General features: G+C 41.6%; 1 protein-coding gene and 1 pseudogene across 1 annotated transcript in view; one reads left to right on the forward strand and one right to left on the reverse strand.

Annotated features, from left to right (window-relative positions):
- Nucleotides 1-16,960, reverse strand: part of MROH9 (maestro heat like repeat family member 9) — a 61,125-nt gene that overhangs the window by 34,605 nt on the left and 9,560 nt on the right. The window contains exons 2-3 of the mRNA XM_054587599.1: nt 3,364-3,460; nt 149-228 (exon numbers count right to left, since the gene is read on the reverse strand). Of these exons, the coding sequence (XP_054443574.1) occupies nt 149-228; nt 3,364-3,460 (177 nt within the window). The remainder of the gene's footprint in view (nt 1-148; nt 229-3,363; nt 3,461-16,960) is intronic.
- LOC129082100 (uncharacterized) lies at nt 16,777-16,941 on the forward strand (annotated as a pseudogene).

Below are 16,960 nucleotides of genomic sequence, written 5' to 3' on the forward strand. Positions count from 1 at the left end.
AAAAGATTGGAATAGAAAGAAAGAAATGCTTGCTGAGTTAGGAGGCTGGAATTTGGAATAATTTTTTATTTTTCACAGTTGTGATTTTTCTCTGTTACTTTTTAAAGACAGTCAATCAGTGGAATAAGAGAGTTGCAGTTTACGATACCTGGAGTTTATGGACAGGATTAAGGCTTGATCATTTAGGACGCCTGTGTATGCGTTCCAGAGGCTGGCAGCCTTGTGCTCCTGTATCAGGAAAAAGAGAGGACTCCATGAGAGGACTCCATGACAGCAGACCTGGGAGACTCGTGGCATCATGGGATCATACTGGACTGCACGAGTGGGACCATTTTGGACGGGGATATAAGCCCAAGGGCTCATCGATGTGTCGAGACAAGACAAACTGCAGTTTCAACCCACGGTGCTAAGTGCTGGCCTTCTCTGACTAACCACACGTGCTCGTAGAATGAGCGTTTTCAGGCACGGTGTGCGAGGAATGCTCATTACCAGGTGCTCCTCGGCACACCACTGTGACCCTTGTCATTCGGCTGTTCTATGACAACATGGCCCTCCGCTCCCAATCTGTTTGCCAGCTCCTCTTTTCTTCATGGAACCAAGTCTGTCACTACAACTCCCTCACCATGTTGTTATTCCGCCCCTTTTATTTCACATCCCATCTTCTGTTGAGTCACTGGTCCTCAGCACCTCCCTTCCTTGTTGAGGCACTTTCTCTTGGGCTGCGTTGCCGCTCACGTTCACTTAATGCAAAGGCCAACGCATGCAGGGGCGAGCAGTGAGGCGGGTGGGCTCACACAGACGGCTTCTCCAGGGGTGCCATTCTAGTGAGCAGTAGGAATGAGCCGCAAGTTTGCTATTGTTTCGAATGTGTAACATGCTCACCGGTATTCCCAGCAATTCTTCAGGGCCCCCTGGGGAGGTGTGATTATCATTCCTGCCTTTAACTTCTCTTCTGGGGCTACGTTCTCTTTTGTCTCATTTTCAGTTCCTCCCTAATCACTACGGATCTTCACTGGAAGCCGCAGTACATGATAAATGATAAAACAGCCACAATCCTGGAAACCTGTACTTTGTAATATATTTCAGAGCGCTAGGTGCTAGGACCAATCTGGTGGGCCTTAAGCTTCTAAATTTATTATTTTGGCTTTCTTCTCTAAGCTGACCACCTGTTTTTTATATATATCTTATATCATTGACATTTTTGTTCTCTATCTGTTGTCATTCTTGGCCAGAAAAATTGGAGTCATGCCAATTTAACTAGTTCCTTAAATCTCAGATGTTTCCAAGCACATGTGTTTTTCTGATGCCACCTTAGCCTGCAGGAAAATGGGATTATCATAATAATTATTTTGAGGAAATTTGAACTCCCCTCTAATAATTCCCAAACCGTCCTGGGGATGCTCAAAGGGAGCCATGGGCTTGGTCCTCTGGAATGCGATGTGCGCCTGCACCTTTCCCCTCGCCTCTGGATCACTAGAGTCTAGACAACAGCAAAACACCGAAAAGTGTGGAGAGACGGGCACCTGAGTTGGGGGCGTGCATATTCCGCGCCCTTACCCGCAGGGCTGGCTGCCTGTGCTGGGGTTTTCCTGGACGTAGTTGTGCTGTTGCTGCCAGCGTCACGGCTCCACCACCCTTGCCAGGGCCAGGCTCTGAGACAGCTGAGTCCACCCGCCACTCCCACAGCTCGTGAAACCATAGCCACTACGGCGGAGCCAGTGTGACTACGCAGTGCGCACTGCGCGTTGCGGTTCTTCTTGCGTTTTCCTATTCCCCTATTGCAAAAAATGTAGGTAACAAATGCCTAGTTTGACCCAGCGATGGAACTATGTGGTCTGTGGAAGCATCTCTTTCAGTAAGCTTTTAAAGCAGTGTGCCCGATTTATGTAAACATTTTAAAAAGCAGTGCGCACACAAGCACAAATGGGTAAACAGTGGCCCGAGCCTCCAGGTCCCCACCTGGAGTTGCACAGCTGCGGCTGGTTTCCTGGGCCTCCTTCCAGAGACGGAATGTGCACAGAGAGGAATGTTAATGACACTCTCTGGCGGAGGAGACTAGAAAATGGCGCTTTTTTCCCTGTAACTGCTGCTTGGACGCTCTGCCCTCCTGTCTCTGTCGACCTTCGACCCTCAAATCCCTCCTGAGTGACTGTCGCCCTTTCTGACAGAGTCCGTGAATTGCTGTCTTTTAGTTACGAAAACGGCCTCACCATCATTATTACTTCTGAATCCTGTGTATTTAGAATCTCCCAGCTCATCATGTATTTACAGGTCTCCCTCCATTCCCGAGGCCGGCAAGGTTCTCGGTTTCAGGGTTGACAGAGGGTAGCGTGGTGCTGACCCCAATGACCCTGGAAACCAGCTTCAGAAGTTTGCGTCCTGTCTCTGACCCTTGGCAGTTAGGTGACCCCGAGCAGGTCACCTGCTGGCTCGGTTGCCTTGTTTGCCACGTGGGGATAATGGTGGCCTGTCGGGTGTGGGGAGGACGGAACGAGTTGTTCGTGGATAAGCCCTCCGAGCGCGCCCGGCACACGGTAGACGTGCCGTGGTGTTCGCGGGTGTTGGAGTGGGAAGGGGCTTTCTCTCTCACAGCGCCGCTCTTTTTTGTATCTCTGGGGTTGTGGCTGTGAACGGGGAAATATCTGTACTCCCCAAGACTCCTTGTCTCTTCCTGTTGGTCATGACTCCCTCCCTCCCTCCCTTCTCTCTTCCTTCCTTCCACGTGGAGAGTATGTTTATGAAGTCTGGGGACAGTGAAACAGGGATAGGCCTAAAGTAGCAGCAGCAGCAGGAACGTCGGCAGGGCTGCGTTGGCTCCAGCAAAGCCGTGGGAAAGCAGCGAGCCCAGGCAGGGCGCCGTCAGCTCCCTGGAGAGTCAGAGGCAAGGGGCCTTGCGGGCGGGTCCTAGGGGTGAGCCTGGGACGAGCGGCCGCCGCCCACGGCCCCCCTGGTTGCAGGTCTTATGGGGCCCCTCGGAGTTTAGGAGGTGCACGCCTGTGGGAGAAGGAGAAGAAGAAGAAGGGGGAGGGAGAGGTGCAGGCATGCTCCCGGGAGGGGGAGCGCGTTGCCGTGATGCAGTTTGGTGGGAAGGACCTCCGCAGTGGTGAGAAGAGGCCAGCCCGTGGGTGGGCTGGCTTCCCTCCTTCCGAAGCGCTGTTGAAGGTCTTTTCCAGGGGCGCGGTGCACGAGACATGGCTTTGTAGGGAGGAAAAGCTAAAAACAGTGTTCGACCAAACTGTCATTTTTTTCACTTTCCCCGGACACACGTATTTTAAACATTAATTATGACAGCCTCATGATGGAGAGAAATATCTCCCCCAAGAGATTTTGGTTACATTAATGTCCGTACAGACTATAACTTACCAGGTGGTGCCATTTCACGCAGGACTGCAGAATCTGGAGGTTAGTTACTAGTCGGGGAGAAGAGGACAGCCAGTTAAAAGGAAATAACACTCCATTTCTTGAAATACACTTAATGTCTTACCCCTGAGCAGGGAGTACCCCGACATCTGAAGCTGGCATGACCTCAGTGGCAAAGCCCAGCACATCCCCCCACGCACACCAAACCTCAGACAAATTCGTTCGGAATGTTCCTGAACGACACTGAAGGAAAAGATTAGCAAACAGGATACAGAAACACGTGAAAAGAATGCTGAACTATAACCGAGCCCAAGCATGCAAGGAGGGCTCAATAAAAGGAGGCCTATAATACAGTTCTCAATGTTAACTGCTTAAAAAAAGAGAATTCACATCATCATTTTTATTGAGGAAAAAATTTCTGGTAGTCTTAAATCTATTTTACTGATTGGAATTCTTAAATGCATATGCAGTTAATTTCTTAATGTGGTATATGAACACAAAAGCCATAACCAGGTGTAATAAGGAAATAACTAGAAACATTCTCATTAAAGAACAAGTCAAATATGACTGCTTACTATCATTTGCCATTTCTGGACATTCCATCCACCATTATTAGAAAATAGAAAAAAATGAAGTATATTAAAATTGAAAAGGAAAAGGCTTTATTATTTTTGAGCTATTTTCTTCATGGGAAAGCATATGAGTGCCTTTTAAATTTCTTTTATGTTATTAAAATTATTTAATTAGAATTGGAGTCATTAGTTATTGATATGTTTGGTAAAATCCTGTATAAAAGCTTTAGGACCTGCTATGGTTTTTTTTTCCTGTTTGTTTGGTTGGTTGAGGAGGTAGCCCTTTGAAGATTATTTTTATGTCTTCTGGTTTAATTACTCTGTTTAGATTTTCTAGGTCTCCTGTAATTCATTAAACATTTTTTTTTTTTACATTTTAGAATAATTTTAGGTTTACAGAAAAGTTGCGAAGATAGAACAGAGTTCTCATACATGTCTCACTGACAGTTTCCTCTAATGTTATCAGCTTGCTTAACCAAGGCACATTCATCAGCCTAAGAAATTAACATTGGTACAGTTTTATTAACTAAACTATCGGCTTCATTTGGACCCCATTAATTTTTCCACTGATGTTCTTTATCTGTTCTGGAATCTGATCCGGAATCCCTCATTGCATGCGGTCACCACGTCTCCTTCAATTCCTTTCGTATTACCTGTCACTGTTTTACAATCTTTCCTCGTTCATGACAGTTTGTTCATGACCCCGAGCGTTTGAAGAGTACTGGTTAGGTATTTTGTAGAATATCACTCAGATTGCATTTGCCTGGTATTTTCCCTCATGATTAGACTGGAAATACAGGATTTCAAAAAAAATATCACAGAAGTAAAATGTCCTCATCATGACACAGCATCAGACTTTGAGTTAATTCATTAGTCCTGCTTTTTCTCTTATAAAATTCAAGAATTTGGCTTCATCTCTAATATAGGCTTTCTTTCCTTCTGCCTTTCTTGGATTTATTCTGTTGTTCTTTTTCTCACTTCTTGTTTTGGGTGTTTGATTTATTTATTGTCATTATTTCTGGTTTATTATTCTGAGCATTTAAGGCTATGGATTTTTCTCATTATCCCATTTTAGCTCTATGGTATAGGTTCTAATATGGAATATTGTCAATAGTCTGTAATATTTGTATTAATTTTCCTCTTTGAAGACTTCTTTAAAATGTCTTAGATGGCAAATGGTAGGCTTTTTTTGTGCGTGTGTTTGTTTCATAGTTCCTTATTGCTTTCTAAATTTTTTTGTGTTGTGATCAGAGAACACTTCTGCTATTTCTATGTTTTGGAATTTATACAGTAATATTTAGCCTAATATATATGGTTATCCTTTATGAATATACCTTTTTGTGGGCATTAGGAAAAAAAATACGTTATTTGTTTTCATGGACAGGGATTGAGATGTGGGCCTCCCTCCCCCCCCACACACACATACTCACATACACAAGCACTCACCTGTGTCTTTACTGTATCTTGGACTCTCACTTATTTTATGACTCCTCGATGTCATGTTGACAGAGGTGAGTTAGTCTTCTACTACTAATGCTGCAAAAGAATACTTTGTATTAAACCAGTAACTTTCCTATAGTTTTGTTTTGAGTTATAAATTTTGATGCCACTATGTTGCATGGTATGTAGATCATATTAATTTTTTATTGCTGTATAAAAATTACCACAAACTTAACAGCTTAAAAACTACCCATGTATTATTTGACAGTTCCTGTAGGTCAGAAAGTCAGGCTCTGTTCAGCATTTTAAGTGAACAGGATGTAGTATTAATTCACGTGGTGGGATGAAGTGGTTGTCATCGACTGCTACCTGATTAGACACTCAAAGTCCTCTGGCCTTAGGATATTGGCAGAATTCAGTTAAAAATCTCACATGATTAAATACATACATGAAGAAATTTTAGGACAGATCTAGAATTTTCCCTGTGATATAATTTTTCCTATTCTATATTTTTACGTGTACGATTTATTTTAATAAATAAATTGTGACCAACATTTTTATTGCTACTTAAACTATTTAGTCTCATGAGCTTTTCACTACCTGATAAACTTTTCTATTTCCTGACTCCTTGAAATCCACCTTCATTGAGGAAAGTGAAATGTTTTCGGGATGGGGGTTCAATTTTAGAGCTTGAGTGCTCAGGGTAAGACAAAACATTGGTGGATGTCAATTCATGGGCAGTTCAGACTTTTCTGAATTAATGTAAGTGCTCAAGGTTAGGGATGTAGTCTGATGGTGGAAAAGCAAATAGACATGAAGTTAAGAAATTAATTAACAAAGATGAACTCTTCCAATCAGTAAATCTGGTAAGAACTTTAGAAGAGAGCTCATGGTGAGATATTCTAATATATCCATACTTCTTTCTTTTAACAAAACAAAAACTAAATAGTCAAGGCTAGAAAGAAGATGACTTTTGATGAACTGAAGGATTAATAGGAGAAAAATCACTTACTGGTGTGTAATTTTCCTGTTCTTGTTGGCAAGGCAGGGTAGTGAAGAGAATCTTTACCTCTTAGCCAAAAGTAAAATAATCAAGCAAAGGAATCCTTTGAGATGTTGTCCCTTGTCATGGCAACCACATATCTCCAAGATTCCATTCTGGAATGGATGTGCAGGAGCCTAGAAAGTACTGGCATGGACAGGGGGCTGCTAATGCTTACCTTTTACCACTGAGGAGGGAAGCTTTTGGTTTATGTTACCAGCACTGAAAGGCAGTTCTCTGTAAAGCAACAGCCTGTTAGAAGGTGGGCAAAGGATATGAACAGAAAATTCACAGAAGAAGAAAGCCAGGTGGTCAATAAATACTAAAAGGAGTGTAATGCCTCTTGGAGCCATGGAAATGCAAACCAGTGATATACCATTTCACAACAGATAAGTAGAAATAAAATAGTAACTAAAAATAAGTAAAAATTTAAAAATCTATAAGGTTCATATAATGATAAAGGTAGAAAGACACTTGAAATTCCTTTTACCACTGAAGAAAGTATACATGGATATAGCTACTTTCTAGAGCAATTTGTCAAGCTCTAGCAAAATTGAAAACCTACCGCCCAGTATTTCCAGTTGTAGGTCCATAGATTTAGAAACATTTGTACAATTTGTGCTCTAGGAGACATTGTATAAGGTGTAAGAAGGAGACAAAGGATGTTCATTGCAACATTCTTTTTATAAGATATAATTCAATTCCATAAAAATGGATCCTTTAAAAAAACACCTCACTGAGGATATGTTTATCGATTTTAGAGAGAGAGGAAGGGTGAGAGAGAGAGAGATATCGATAGGTTTCCTTTCATATGGGCCCTGCCTGGGGTTTGAACCTTCAACCTAAGTATGTGCTCTGACCAGGAATGGAACCCACAAGCTTTTGGTGAATGGAATGAAGCTCCAATCAACTGAGCCACCTGGCCAGGGCTACAGTTGCCTTTTAAATCTGACAAGTAAATCAGACACAAATACATTTCTATTGCTTTTTATATTTACTTATGTTCTTTACCAGAGTTTTCTCTGTGTGTATATGTGAGTTACGGTCTCATACCCTATCATTTTGGTATAAGCACTATTTTTAGTATTTTTCAGAGGAAAGATATGATAACAAAAAAATTTCCTCATTTGTGTTTATCTGTGAATGCTTTAACTTCTCCTTATTTTTTTCAGCATAGTTTTGCCAGATATAGAAATCTTGGTCGATCTTTTTTCTCCTTTTATATATGTCATCCCACTGCTATCTTGCCTCTGTAATTTCTGATGGCAAATCAGCTGTTAATGTTATGATAGTATCTTACATGATGAGTTGCATTTTACTGTTGCTTTAGATTTTTTCTTTTTGTCTGTGTCTTTAGACATGCTGCTTGATATTCTCTGAGCTTCTTGTAGGTGTAGGATAGGGTTTTTAAATCTAATCAGGGGAGCCTTTGGCCGTTATTCTTCCCAGTGTCTCTGCTCCTTCCCCGCCTTCCCTTCCGTGCCTCGCAGTGGCCTGTTCCGGCGCACTGGGCGATGCTCCACCCGTTCCTGAGGCTCTGTTTAGTTTCCCTCATGCTTCCTCATTTCCCTTCTTTAGACTGGGTAACATCAGCTGAACCTTTGTCAAGTCTGCCGATTTTTCCTTCTGCTACTTAAATCTTCTTTCGAGCTCCTTCTAGTAAAATTTTTATTTCGGTTATACGTTCCATGCCAGCATTTCTATACAGTTAGGTTGTATAATTTTTATTTTCGATATTCTTTATTTGGTGAGAGAGACATTGTTTTTATACTTTTATTTAGTTCTTTAAAGATATGTTTTGCTTTAGTTCTTTCACTATATTTATAATAGTTTGTTAAAGTCTTTGCCAAGTAAGTACAGTATTTGGTTTCCTCTGGGACAGTTTCTATTGGTTGCTTTTTCTTCCTGTATAAGGAACGTACTTTTCTTTCTCTTTGCAAGTGTGATAATTTTCATTAAAATCTGGACATTGAGGAAAGTGAAATGCTTTCGGGGTGGGGGTTCAATTTTAGAGCTTGAGTGCTCAGGGTAAGACAAAACATTGGTGGATGTCAATTTATGGGCAGTTCAGAAACAAATAACATAATATAGTACCTTTGGAAATTATGTTACCCCTGACTCAGAGTTTGTTGTTATGCTCATTGCTGCTGTTGGTTCCTTTTTTTGGATGTAGTAACTTTGCCGGACTAATTTTGTTAAGTTTATATCCTTTGTCACACGTGTCAACCGAGTTCTCTGCTCATGTAGCTACTAACACGGCGGATTTCCTTAAAGGCTTTGGGCCAGCACGTCCTCCGGCCCTTGCAAGGGCCCCGGGCGCGAGGCCGCAGGCTGGCACCGCACCCCCGCAGTCCGCCGCGCTGCCTGAGCCTTTGCGCCCTGGCCGCGAGGAGCCTCAAGCCTGCCCCGGGGCGAGAGAGCAGGGCCTTCTCCGGTCTCTTCGGGTCGTGCGCAGAGCCCCGCACACGTGCGCAGGGCTTCTAGGTTTCCTGGAACATGTCAGCGTTTTCGAAGCCCGCTATGGGCATTTCCGTCCCCGATTTTTCCTTTTTAAGTGTTTTGGTCAGCGTCTTCATTTGCCCCGATTGGTCCCTCTCTCTGAGGCAGCTGCGGTGTTAAACAGCTGCCACTGGGGGTTTTGACAGATGCCCTGGGAAGAGGCCTGTTTGCCCTAGAAGATCTTTGTGTGAGATGTAAAGTCCTGTGGGTGGTACTTGCTTCAGGGAGGTCAGTCAGTCCAATAGCGCGGCCCCCGGGAGGATGGGCGGAGAGCTGCCCGTCTGTTTTGGCCTCCGTGATGGTCGCTCGGCTGCTGGTTTCATAGCTTCTGTTGTTTCTCAGGCATTTTAAAAAACAATGTTTTCGTAGATGATTGCAAGTCTTTGATTAACTCCCTGATTTCTGAAGAGTTGATTTTGACAATTTTGCCAGTGTTCTCACTGCCTTTATGGAGGAAACATTTTTAAAGGTTCTTCATGATTACAAAAGTGCTTACACTGCACTGTTTTTAATAGGAAAAAAGTATTGGAAAAATTCTTACAGTAAGAGGGTAGACAAAAAATTGTAATCTCTTCATACAGTGGAACCCAGCAGTTAAAATAATAGACTAAGATTATGTGTCTATATATGAATAGCCATAAAAACAAGTTGTAGGATGATATATAATTAAAACACAGAGAGAATATTTTTGATGAGTGCATACATGAGAGGGGATCCCCTAAAAAAACTGGAATTATCTACTGGAGGGCGGGTCCTTTGTAGCGCAGGCTTCCCCCACTAGGGGAGTGTTCTAGGAACCCGCTGGTATCAGTGCTCCAGCTGGCGCTGTTGTGAGAGGCTGTGCTTGGCTTCAGTGAATTTTTTTAAGGCTCAATATGTTTGCCCATTTCATGATGGGCAATTTACAGCTGCATTTAGCGTTCAGCAATTTTTGACCTAAAATGGCATGACACCTGTGCCCCATCCTACCTATTCACCCGATCTTGCCCCAAGTGACTTTCTTTTTGTTTGTTTCCCTGGATGAAAAAAATCCCTCAAAGGGAAATGTTTTGCCGTTGTGAAAGAGGTGAAACAAAAAACGGCAGAAGCACTAAAAGGCATCAAAATTAACAAGTTTAAAAACTGTTTTGAGCAGTGGAAAAACCATCTTGATAGCTGTATTGCATCAAATGGAGAGTGCTTTGAAGGTGACTGAAGTTTAAATGTATAAGAATAAATACACTTTTTTTAAATAAATAAATTTCAGAGGTTTTTTTTTTTTTTTTTTTGCTCGCCACCCCGTGCCCCATATAGAGAGAAAATTGTTTTTTAAAAACATGAGCTGGGAGGATAAGTGCATGATTTTCTATATTTTTAAAAAAATAAAATATGGATACATGAATATTGGCTATGTTCTCTGCTTTTCCCTATTTAAAACTCAAGAAGAAGGAAGAATGTTATGTTGGATTGAATTCTTCTGTTCTCTGGGAATTTACTTGACTCAGTCCAATTTTTTTAATAACCTATGGGTGGAGAGAAAACAAAAGACAAGAGTGAGATAAATTAGGTCTGTTATAAAATGATCTTGAAATGGCTTTCAAATCTGGAATGTCAAATTCTGGTTTTCATTTTGCTTTTAAATAATCACAGGTTCAAATCAGACAGAAAAATATGAATCATTGGCTTCTTCCTTCTCTAAAAATCTCGGTGGTATGACTCTGCTCCAGCCAAAGAAAGGCCACTTTTGGCACCAATTCTCTTTTCCCCACAGTGCTGGTTTGTAACACCTCCCCGGCTTCCAAAGGAGGGAAGGGAGTGGCTTTACAATTTTAACCACTTGGAAGAACATAGCCCCTCTCATCCAGAGATTTTTGACGTCTCATCAATGATGTGCGAGCACAGATATCTATCAACTTCTCTTTACAACTAGGAGTCGGAGAATCTGAACTGCCACGATGCAAAGTCATTTTCTCACATGACTCTTTGACAAGGGTAAAGACGAAAAGCAAACACAAACCCAGCCCCTCTGGGCCCAAAGCTCCGCCAGAGAAAGCCTCCAAGCTCCACAGTGTGCTCATTACAGCTTGGGGCCAGTAGGTGTCACTGCAGATAAAACTTGCAGGCAGCGGGGAGGATAACTGGGAAGGCAGAACAGGCAAGAGAAGTTCGCCATGTAATGGAGAAAACGGAAGTTTCCGCCTGTTACCCCCAGGAAATGGTTTCAGACCTTGTCTGTCATGTCTGTGTGTGGACCCATTAGACTTGGCATCAGCTTTTAACAGAAAAGTAACTAAATGAGCTCAGAAAACTCAAGACGTCTGTTGTAGGATCTCTGTTAATGAAATGTGGTTAAGATTCCAAACCCCTAGCTCTGGAGTCTCTCCTGGAAATTATGTCTAAAATTTCAACAGCTTCCCTTGGGAGGAAGTAAATGGAATTCTCTTTAGACAAGGAGACTTGATAAGATTTTTTTTTTTTTTTCAAATCTATCTCTACTGTTTGCTATGATTTTTTTCCCCCTTCTATGTCTTTATTCTGAAAGCCATAACTGGCAAATAGTGTGACTTCAATATATATTTGTTGAAAGAATAGTATGAATCAAGGGAAGGAAAGAAGGAAACCAACATTAATTTACTGCTTCTTTATGCCTTGTTCTCTTCTGCTTTCTTACATTTTTTTAAATATCATCTTTACAAAGACAAAAGACAGTTACTGTACCCACTGCTTTGTATAAGCCACACTCCTAGAACATAATCACAAGGGCCCTTTACTTGTGCTTCTCATTATGCCTTTATACTTTGCTCAGGAGGCAAGCTCTTCCCTGCTCCTGAATAAAACCTCAGACACCCCTATGGCACTTCCCATCTCTTTTTTCCTCCTAAAAAGTTCTACAGTTGCTTTAAGTAGCAGACCTATCACAACTTAGTAATCACAACTCTACAATTTTCCACAACAACACAACTATTCCGCTCTAAACCATGGCTGCTGCTTCCCGTAGCTAGAGCTGTCTGAGATCTGCCAGCCTTCAGAGGGGTTAAAGGGCGCTTCTTTCCCTTTTCTTACTCAGCTCCTCCCGACTCCCCAGAGAAGGGCAGAGAGGGCACCAGAGAAAAAGAGATGAGAAGGCAGTAGCTTCTTCTTTGAATAGTGTTTTTGACATATTCAGAAATTCCTGTTAGAAATATTTGATTGCATATCCCAAGGTGCACTGCTAAGCATTTTCTTCTGGCTGCCCATTCTTCCTCAAGTTTTGCATATACTTTTATTTTCTTTACTCTTAAAACTTTCTTCCATATATTTTAAAAAATTTATTAAATGCTTGGCATTTTCTCCTATAATAATAGAATTTCCAATTTCTAGCTGAGTACATGACCACTTGGAATAAGGACTGCATTTCCGAGCATCTCCCATCAGGGTCCATGTGCAAATCCTTGGAGGCATCCTTCAATGCAGAGATTTGCTTCATCTTCCCTTCCTTCCTCCCTCATTGACTGCAGCAAGGACAGGGTCATTGCAGACTGGACAGGGAGGCGGAAGCCCTGTGCTGAGAGCCTCGACGATCATGGAACTGACCTGGCAACTTTGTGCAGTTCCCTCTGGGCTTTTTTCATGAACAAAGATGAGTAAACTTCTAGTCTGCTGCCTTAAGTTTTTTATCATGTTCAGACATACAAAATCTGATGGAAACACAGAGCTAAATGAGATTTAATTTTGGGAAAGCTGTCACTAATAAATAAAGTCAAGATTGGAAAAATAGCCTTTACTCATGCAGACTGATTTTGATCGCCTTGCATACGTGACACTCTATGAGGTCTGGGAAGGAGACAGGGTACAAAGGTGAAGTGAGGGAGGCCCTGCCCACAAGAGGTCACTCTCATTCCCTTCTTGTTCTTCCTGGGGCTGATTTCTTCTCGTCCAGCAGCTCAGAGCTGCCATTTCTCTGTTCTCTGAGGTACCCCTTTCTTGTCATCAAAATGCGAGTTCCCAGCGGCCCTCAGGAGAGCACTGGGCGGGGCCCACACTCCCTGCTGCTGGGAACACGTGTTGGCACCTTTCTGACACAAAATTCGGAAACATCAAGAGCCTTAGAAGAGTTCACACCCTACAACACAATAATCACACTTCAAGAGCTGTAAAGAGATAGAGATTCATTCAAAATTTTGTTTACAAAGACATCCATCCCAGTATTACCTATAACATGAAACATAGGAATGACACAAGTATCAACAAAAGAAAAACAATTGCCTCAATTATGTGGCACCTCCCCCCCCTCAATTATATAATGTTATGCCCCTACTAAAGTTATGTTTGGGAGAATTTTTAAAGATGGACACATTCTAACAATGTAATTTTTACTAAATCAAATCAGAATGTAAAACTATGTATATCGCAAATCTAATGACATAATCATTAAGGAAAAATGAGACAAAAATAGCTCCCATACACAAAAAACTTAATGGATGATTAATCTACAGTATTTGGAACATACAGAAATGGAAACAGGGCTAAGACAACAGAAATAGCCCAGAACCCGTAGATATGGGGCTGTCCTAGACTATCAAGTGCTGCTGAGTCTGCCTCGACTGAAAGAACCCAAAGGTGCTGAGAAATAATAAATCACTGTGGTTTTAAGCTAGGAAATGTGATTTGTTGCATCACAAAAGCTAACTGGTCACATTTAGTCACTGAAACCCAGGAAGCCATTGTTCTTCTCTCCATTGTTACAATAGTTGGGAAAGAAAGGACCCGCCTTTCAATGAAGAATAGTGCTCGGGAACCTGCAGGCAAAGGGGGCATGTCCTATGCCCCATTCCCCCACACCTTTACCTGCAGAGAAGCAGACTTCATTGCTGGGATGGAAACTTCTGCCTATTGACTGTGAGCGGTAACAGAACCCCTTGCTGGCTCGGCGAGGAGCTGGTGATCAAAGGCTCATTAGAGCCTCAGCCCTCCAGGCATGCGCCCTGCCCCGCCCCTCCCCCCACGAGCTATTCTTGCAGGACTGTCTTGCCCCTTCAGTGTGTGTAATGGGAAGAAAGCCTGAACCTGAGTTCACTGAAATGAAGTCACACTTCAGAGTAGAGGAAGGCATCTGAGTATCGAATATTTTTTGTCAGGTGCCTGAAAAGGAAAGGCAGGGAATTCGAATGAGTGTTGGAAAAACAGGTTGTCATTTCTTGGCAACACATCCCAATTCTTTCTTAAGGACCTGGGGTGGAAATTTTTCCCTCCTTTCATTTTTCAGCCCATGTGTGTTTCCAGGGAAACCCAATCCTTCTACTGCTGATTCATTGACACTTAACTCACACAATGGTTTTCAAGAACTACTTCCAGGGGGCCTTTAAAACATGACTTCATTTTCTGGGAGAGTGAGTTCCGAGCCCGGTCTGCCGATCGCAGAGGCATGCGCACCACAAGGGTACGACGTCCGGTATTTGTCTTTCTCTGCCTGACTTGTCTCACTTGGCGTACTACCCTCTAGGCCCATCCAAGTTGTCACAAAAGGCAAGACTTCATTCTTTTTACTGCTGTGTAACATTCCATTGTGTGTGTGTTACATGCCACATCTTCTCTGTCCATTGAGTTGTGTATATCTATAAAAGCAGGCTTATTTTTAAAGAGAATATTAGAATCTTGGAAAATTTTATCCACCACTGTGAGTTTAACAGATTCCCAATACTGAAACACTTTTCTGCTTAAATTGGTGGTGATATTAATGAATATGATTTTGTGTCAACATTTGGAAGATCCACATGGCTCTGTAAACCAGTGTGTTTCAAATTACTGAGATATGGTATTCCAAAATCAGGCGTGAGTGAAAGATCTCAAAGGGTAAGACAGGCAAGGGCATTCAGTATAATTGAGTATGAAAAGTTTGTTGATACAGTTTCAGATTCCACATTGCCACTAACCTTTAACACATCCCCTCTTACCACTTTTAGTGTAGCAGCAAAGAATAGCCAGAAATAAGTGAAAAGGCACCTGCAAAGGCACAATGTCAAGGGGACTACAAGTAGTTCAATATTTACTAGGACAGTGGTTTCTTTTGCAAACATATTTGCTATTGAGAAATGTTTTTAAGACACTGAACTTTGTTGAAATTACTGCTTAGTTTACAAAATGCTTCACTGTATGCAAATAGTTTCTAAGAGTAGTAACTGCTTCATAGTTTTCTTTCCCATCAACAATGTACATGATGAAGAGACATAAAAAGGGTTAATTGACTTGCGGGAAGGCTCATTTAGATTAACAGTATTAGTTTTAAAACAATATTTTGAATAATGACTTCAATTTTTAATTTCCTTGTGAACATTTCTTCAATTGGCCACTGAAGTTCCCAAGAATAACTGACCTAGAAAGAGGTAAGTTGAACATGTAGTTGAAATCCGCTTTAGCAATCCAGTGCATCGCAGATTAAAGCTTTGCTCTTGGCAGTGCAGGAAATGTACACCCTTCCTGAAAACTGTTTTTGGGAAAGAAAGTGCTTACTTTGGATGTTCTCCATGAACAGTTGGGACACTCTCAAATAATGTGAACTCTTTCTTTACTTTAAAGCAAATGATATTTTCAGATGACTCCGAACAGACCCTATACTATCACTGTCATTATTGAGTTCTCGAGTGACCATTCAGAGGGGTCTCTATAGCCATGAAGTTTCAAATAAGGAAGGAAGGCAGAGATCTGAACATTATAGGTACTGCTGCCTCAGGCTTGACCTACAGAATCCTTTGGAAACTTGACCCTGCAAAACAAAGATGAGCGGAGGGGAGTGATGTGGTTTCCTGTCAACCAGAGAGAGATGCTCTGGTTGTCTGCTCTAGACCTTCCCAGCTCCACGGCACTGATTCCTTTCTGTGTTGCCCAGTTTTTAGGAAAATCTCAAAATAAGATCCTACAGCACTAGTCATAATTGGTTTCATGGAAAGTTCATGGATGGATGAATTTTCCCCACAGCTACAGCTCTGCTATATAAGAAACACAAAAATTGGCTTACTGGAACCTTGAGATCTAGGTTCTAGGGACTGTTTGATTGCCAGCTGTGTGATTCTTAGCAAATTACTTGACCTGTCTGGGCCCCAGTTTTCTCCTCAGTAAAAATAAAAAGGAGTAAAACCAGGTGATTCTAGTCCTAACATTTTATAATTTTATGAAAACTGTCCTGTCTTTGGTTCTTGGGCTTCACAGAAGAAAGCTGATAAATCTCTCCACACATACCTGCTTTCCTCAGCCTTGTAGCCCAAATTAGGTTATAATAGTTATTACAACATTATTGACTATATTCCCAATACTGTACTTTACATCCTTGTGACTGTTTTTTATCACTGGCCATTTGTACTTCTGAATCCTTTCACATTTTTCACTCTTCTTCCCTACTCCCCTCTCACCTGGCAGCCATCATTTTTTCCCCCTGTATCTATGAGTTTGTTTCTGTTTTGTTTTTTAGATTCAATATATAAGTGAAATTATATGGCATTTGTCTTTCTCTGTGTGACTTATTTCACTTAGCATACTACCCTCTACATCCATCTTTGTTGTCACAAATGGCAAGATTTCATTCTTTTTTATAGCTAATATTCCACTGTACATATATGCTACTTTTTCCAGCCATCTGTTGATGGATGGTTACTTCCATATCTTGGCTAATGTAAATAATTCTATTGTGAACATGGGGTGCATACATCTTTTAAAATTAGTGTTTTGGGTTTTTTTTATAAATACCCAAAAGTGGAATTGTTGGATGATGTGGTAGTTCCATTTTTAATTTGTTGAGGGAACTTTGTACTGTTTTCCATAGTGGCCGCACCGATTTTCAGTCCCATCAACAGTGTAGAAGGGCTCCCTCTTTTTCACATCTGCACCCACATTTAAAAAAAATTTATTATTATCACTTCTTGGCCTTCTGGCTAAGATCAAGTGTATTATCTGTTCCTATCAGTTTAAAAAATTTTATTAAATTTATTGGGATGACATTGCTTATTAAAAGTATATCTGTTTCAAGTTCTCATTATGTCTTTAATTTGCATTTATCTGATGATTAGTGATGCTGAGCATCTTTTCACATGTCTGT

This window comes from Pteronotus mesoamericanus, unplaced genomic scaffold, assembly GCF_021234165.1.
Source record: "Pteronotus mesoamericanus isolate MK-2021 breed Mesoamerican mustached bat unplaced genomic scaffold, CSHL_Meso_final scaffold_1186, whole genome shotgun sequence".
Lineage (NCBI taxonomy): Eukaryota > Metazoa > Chordata > Mammalia > Chiroptera > Mormoopidae > Pteronotus > Pteronotus mesoamericanus.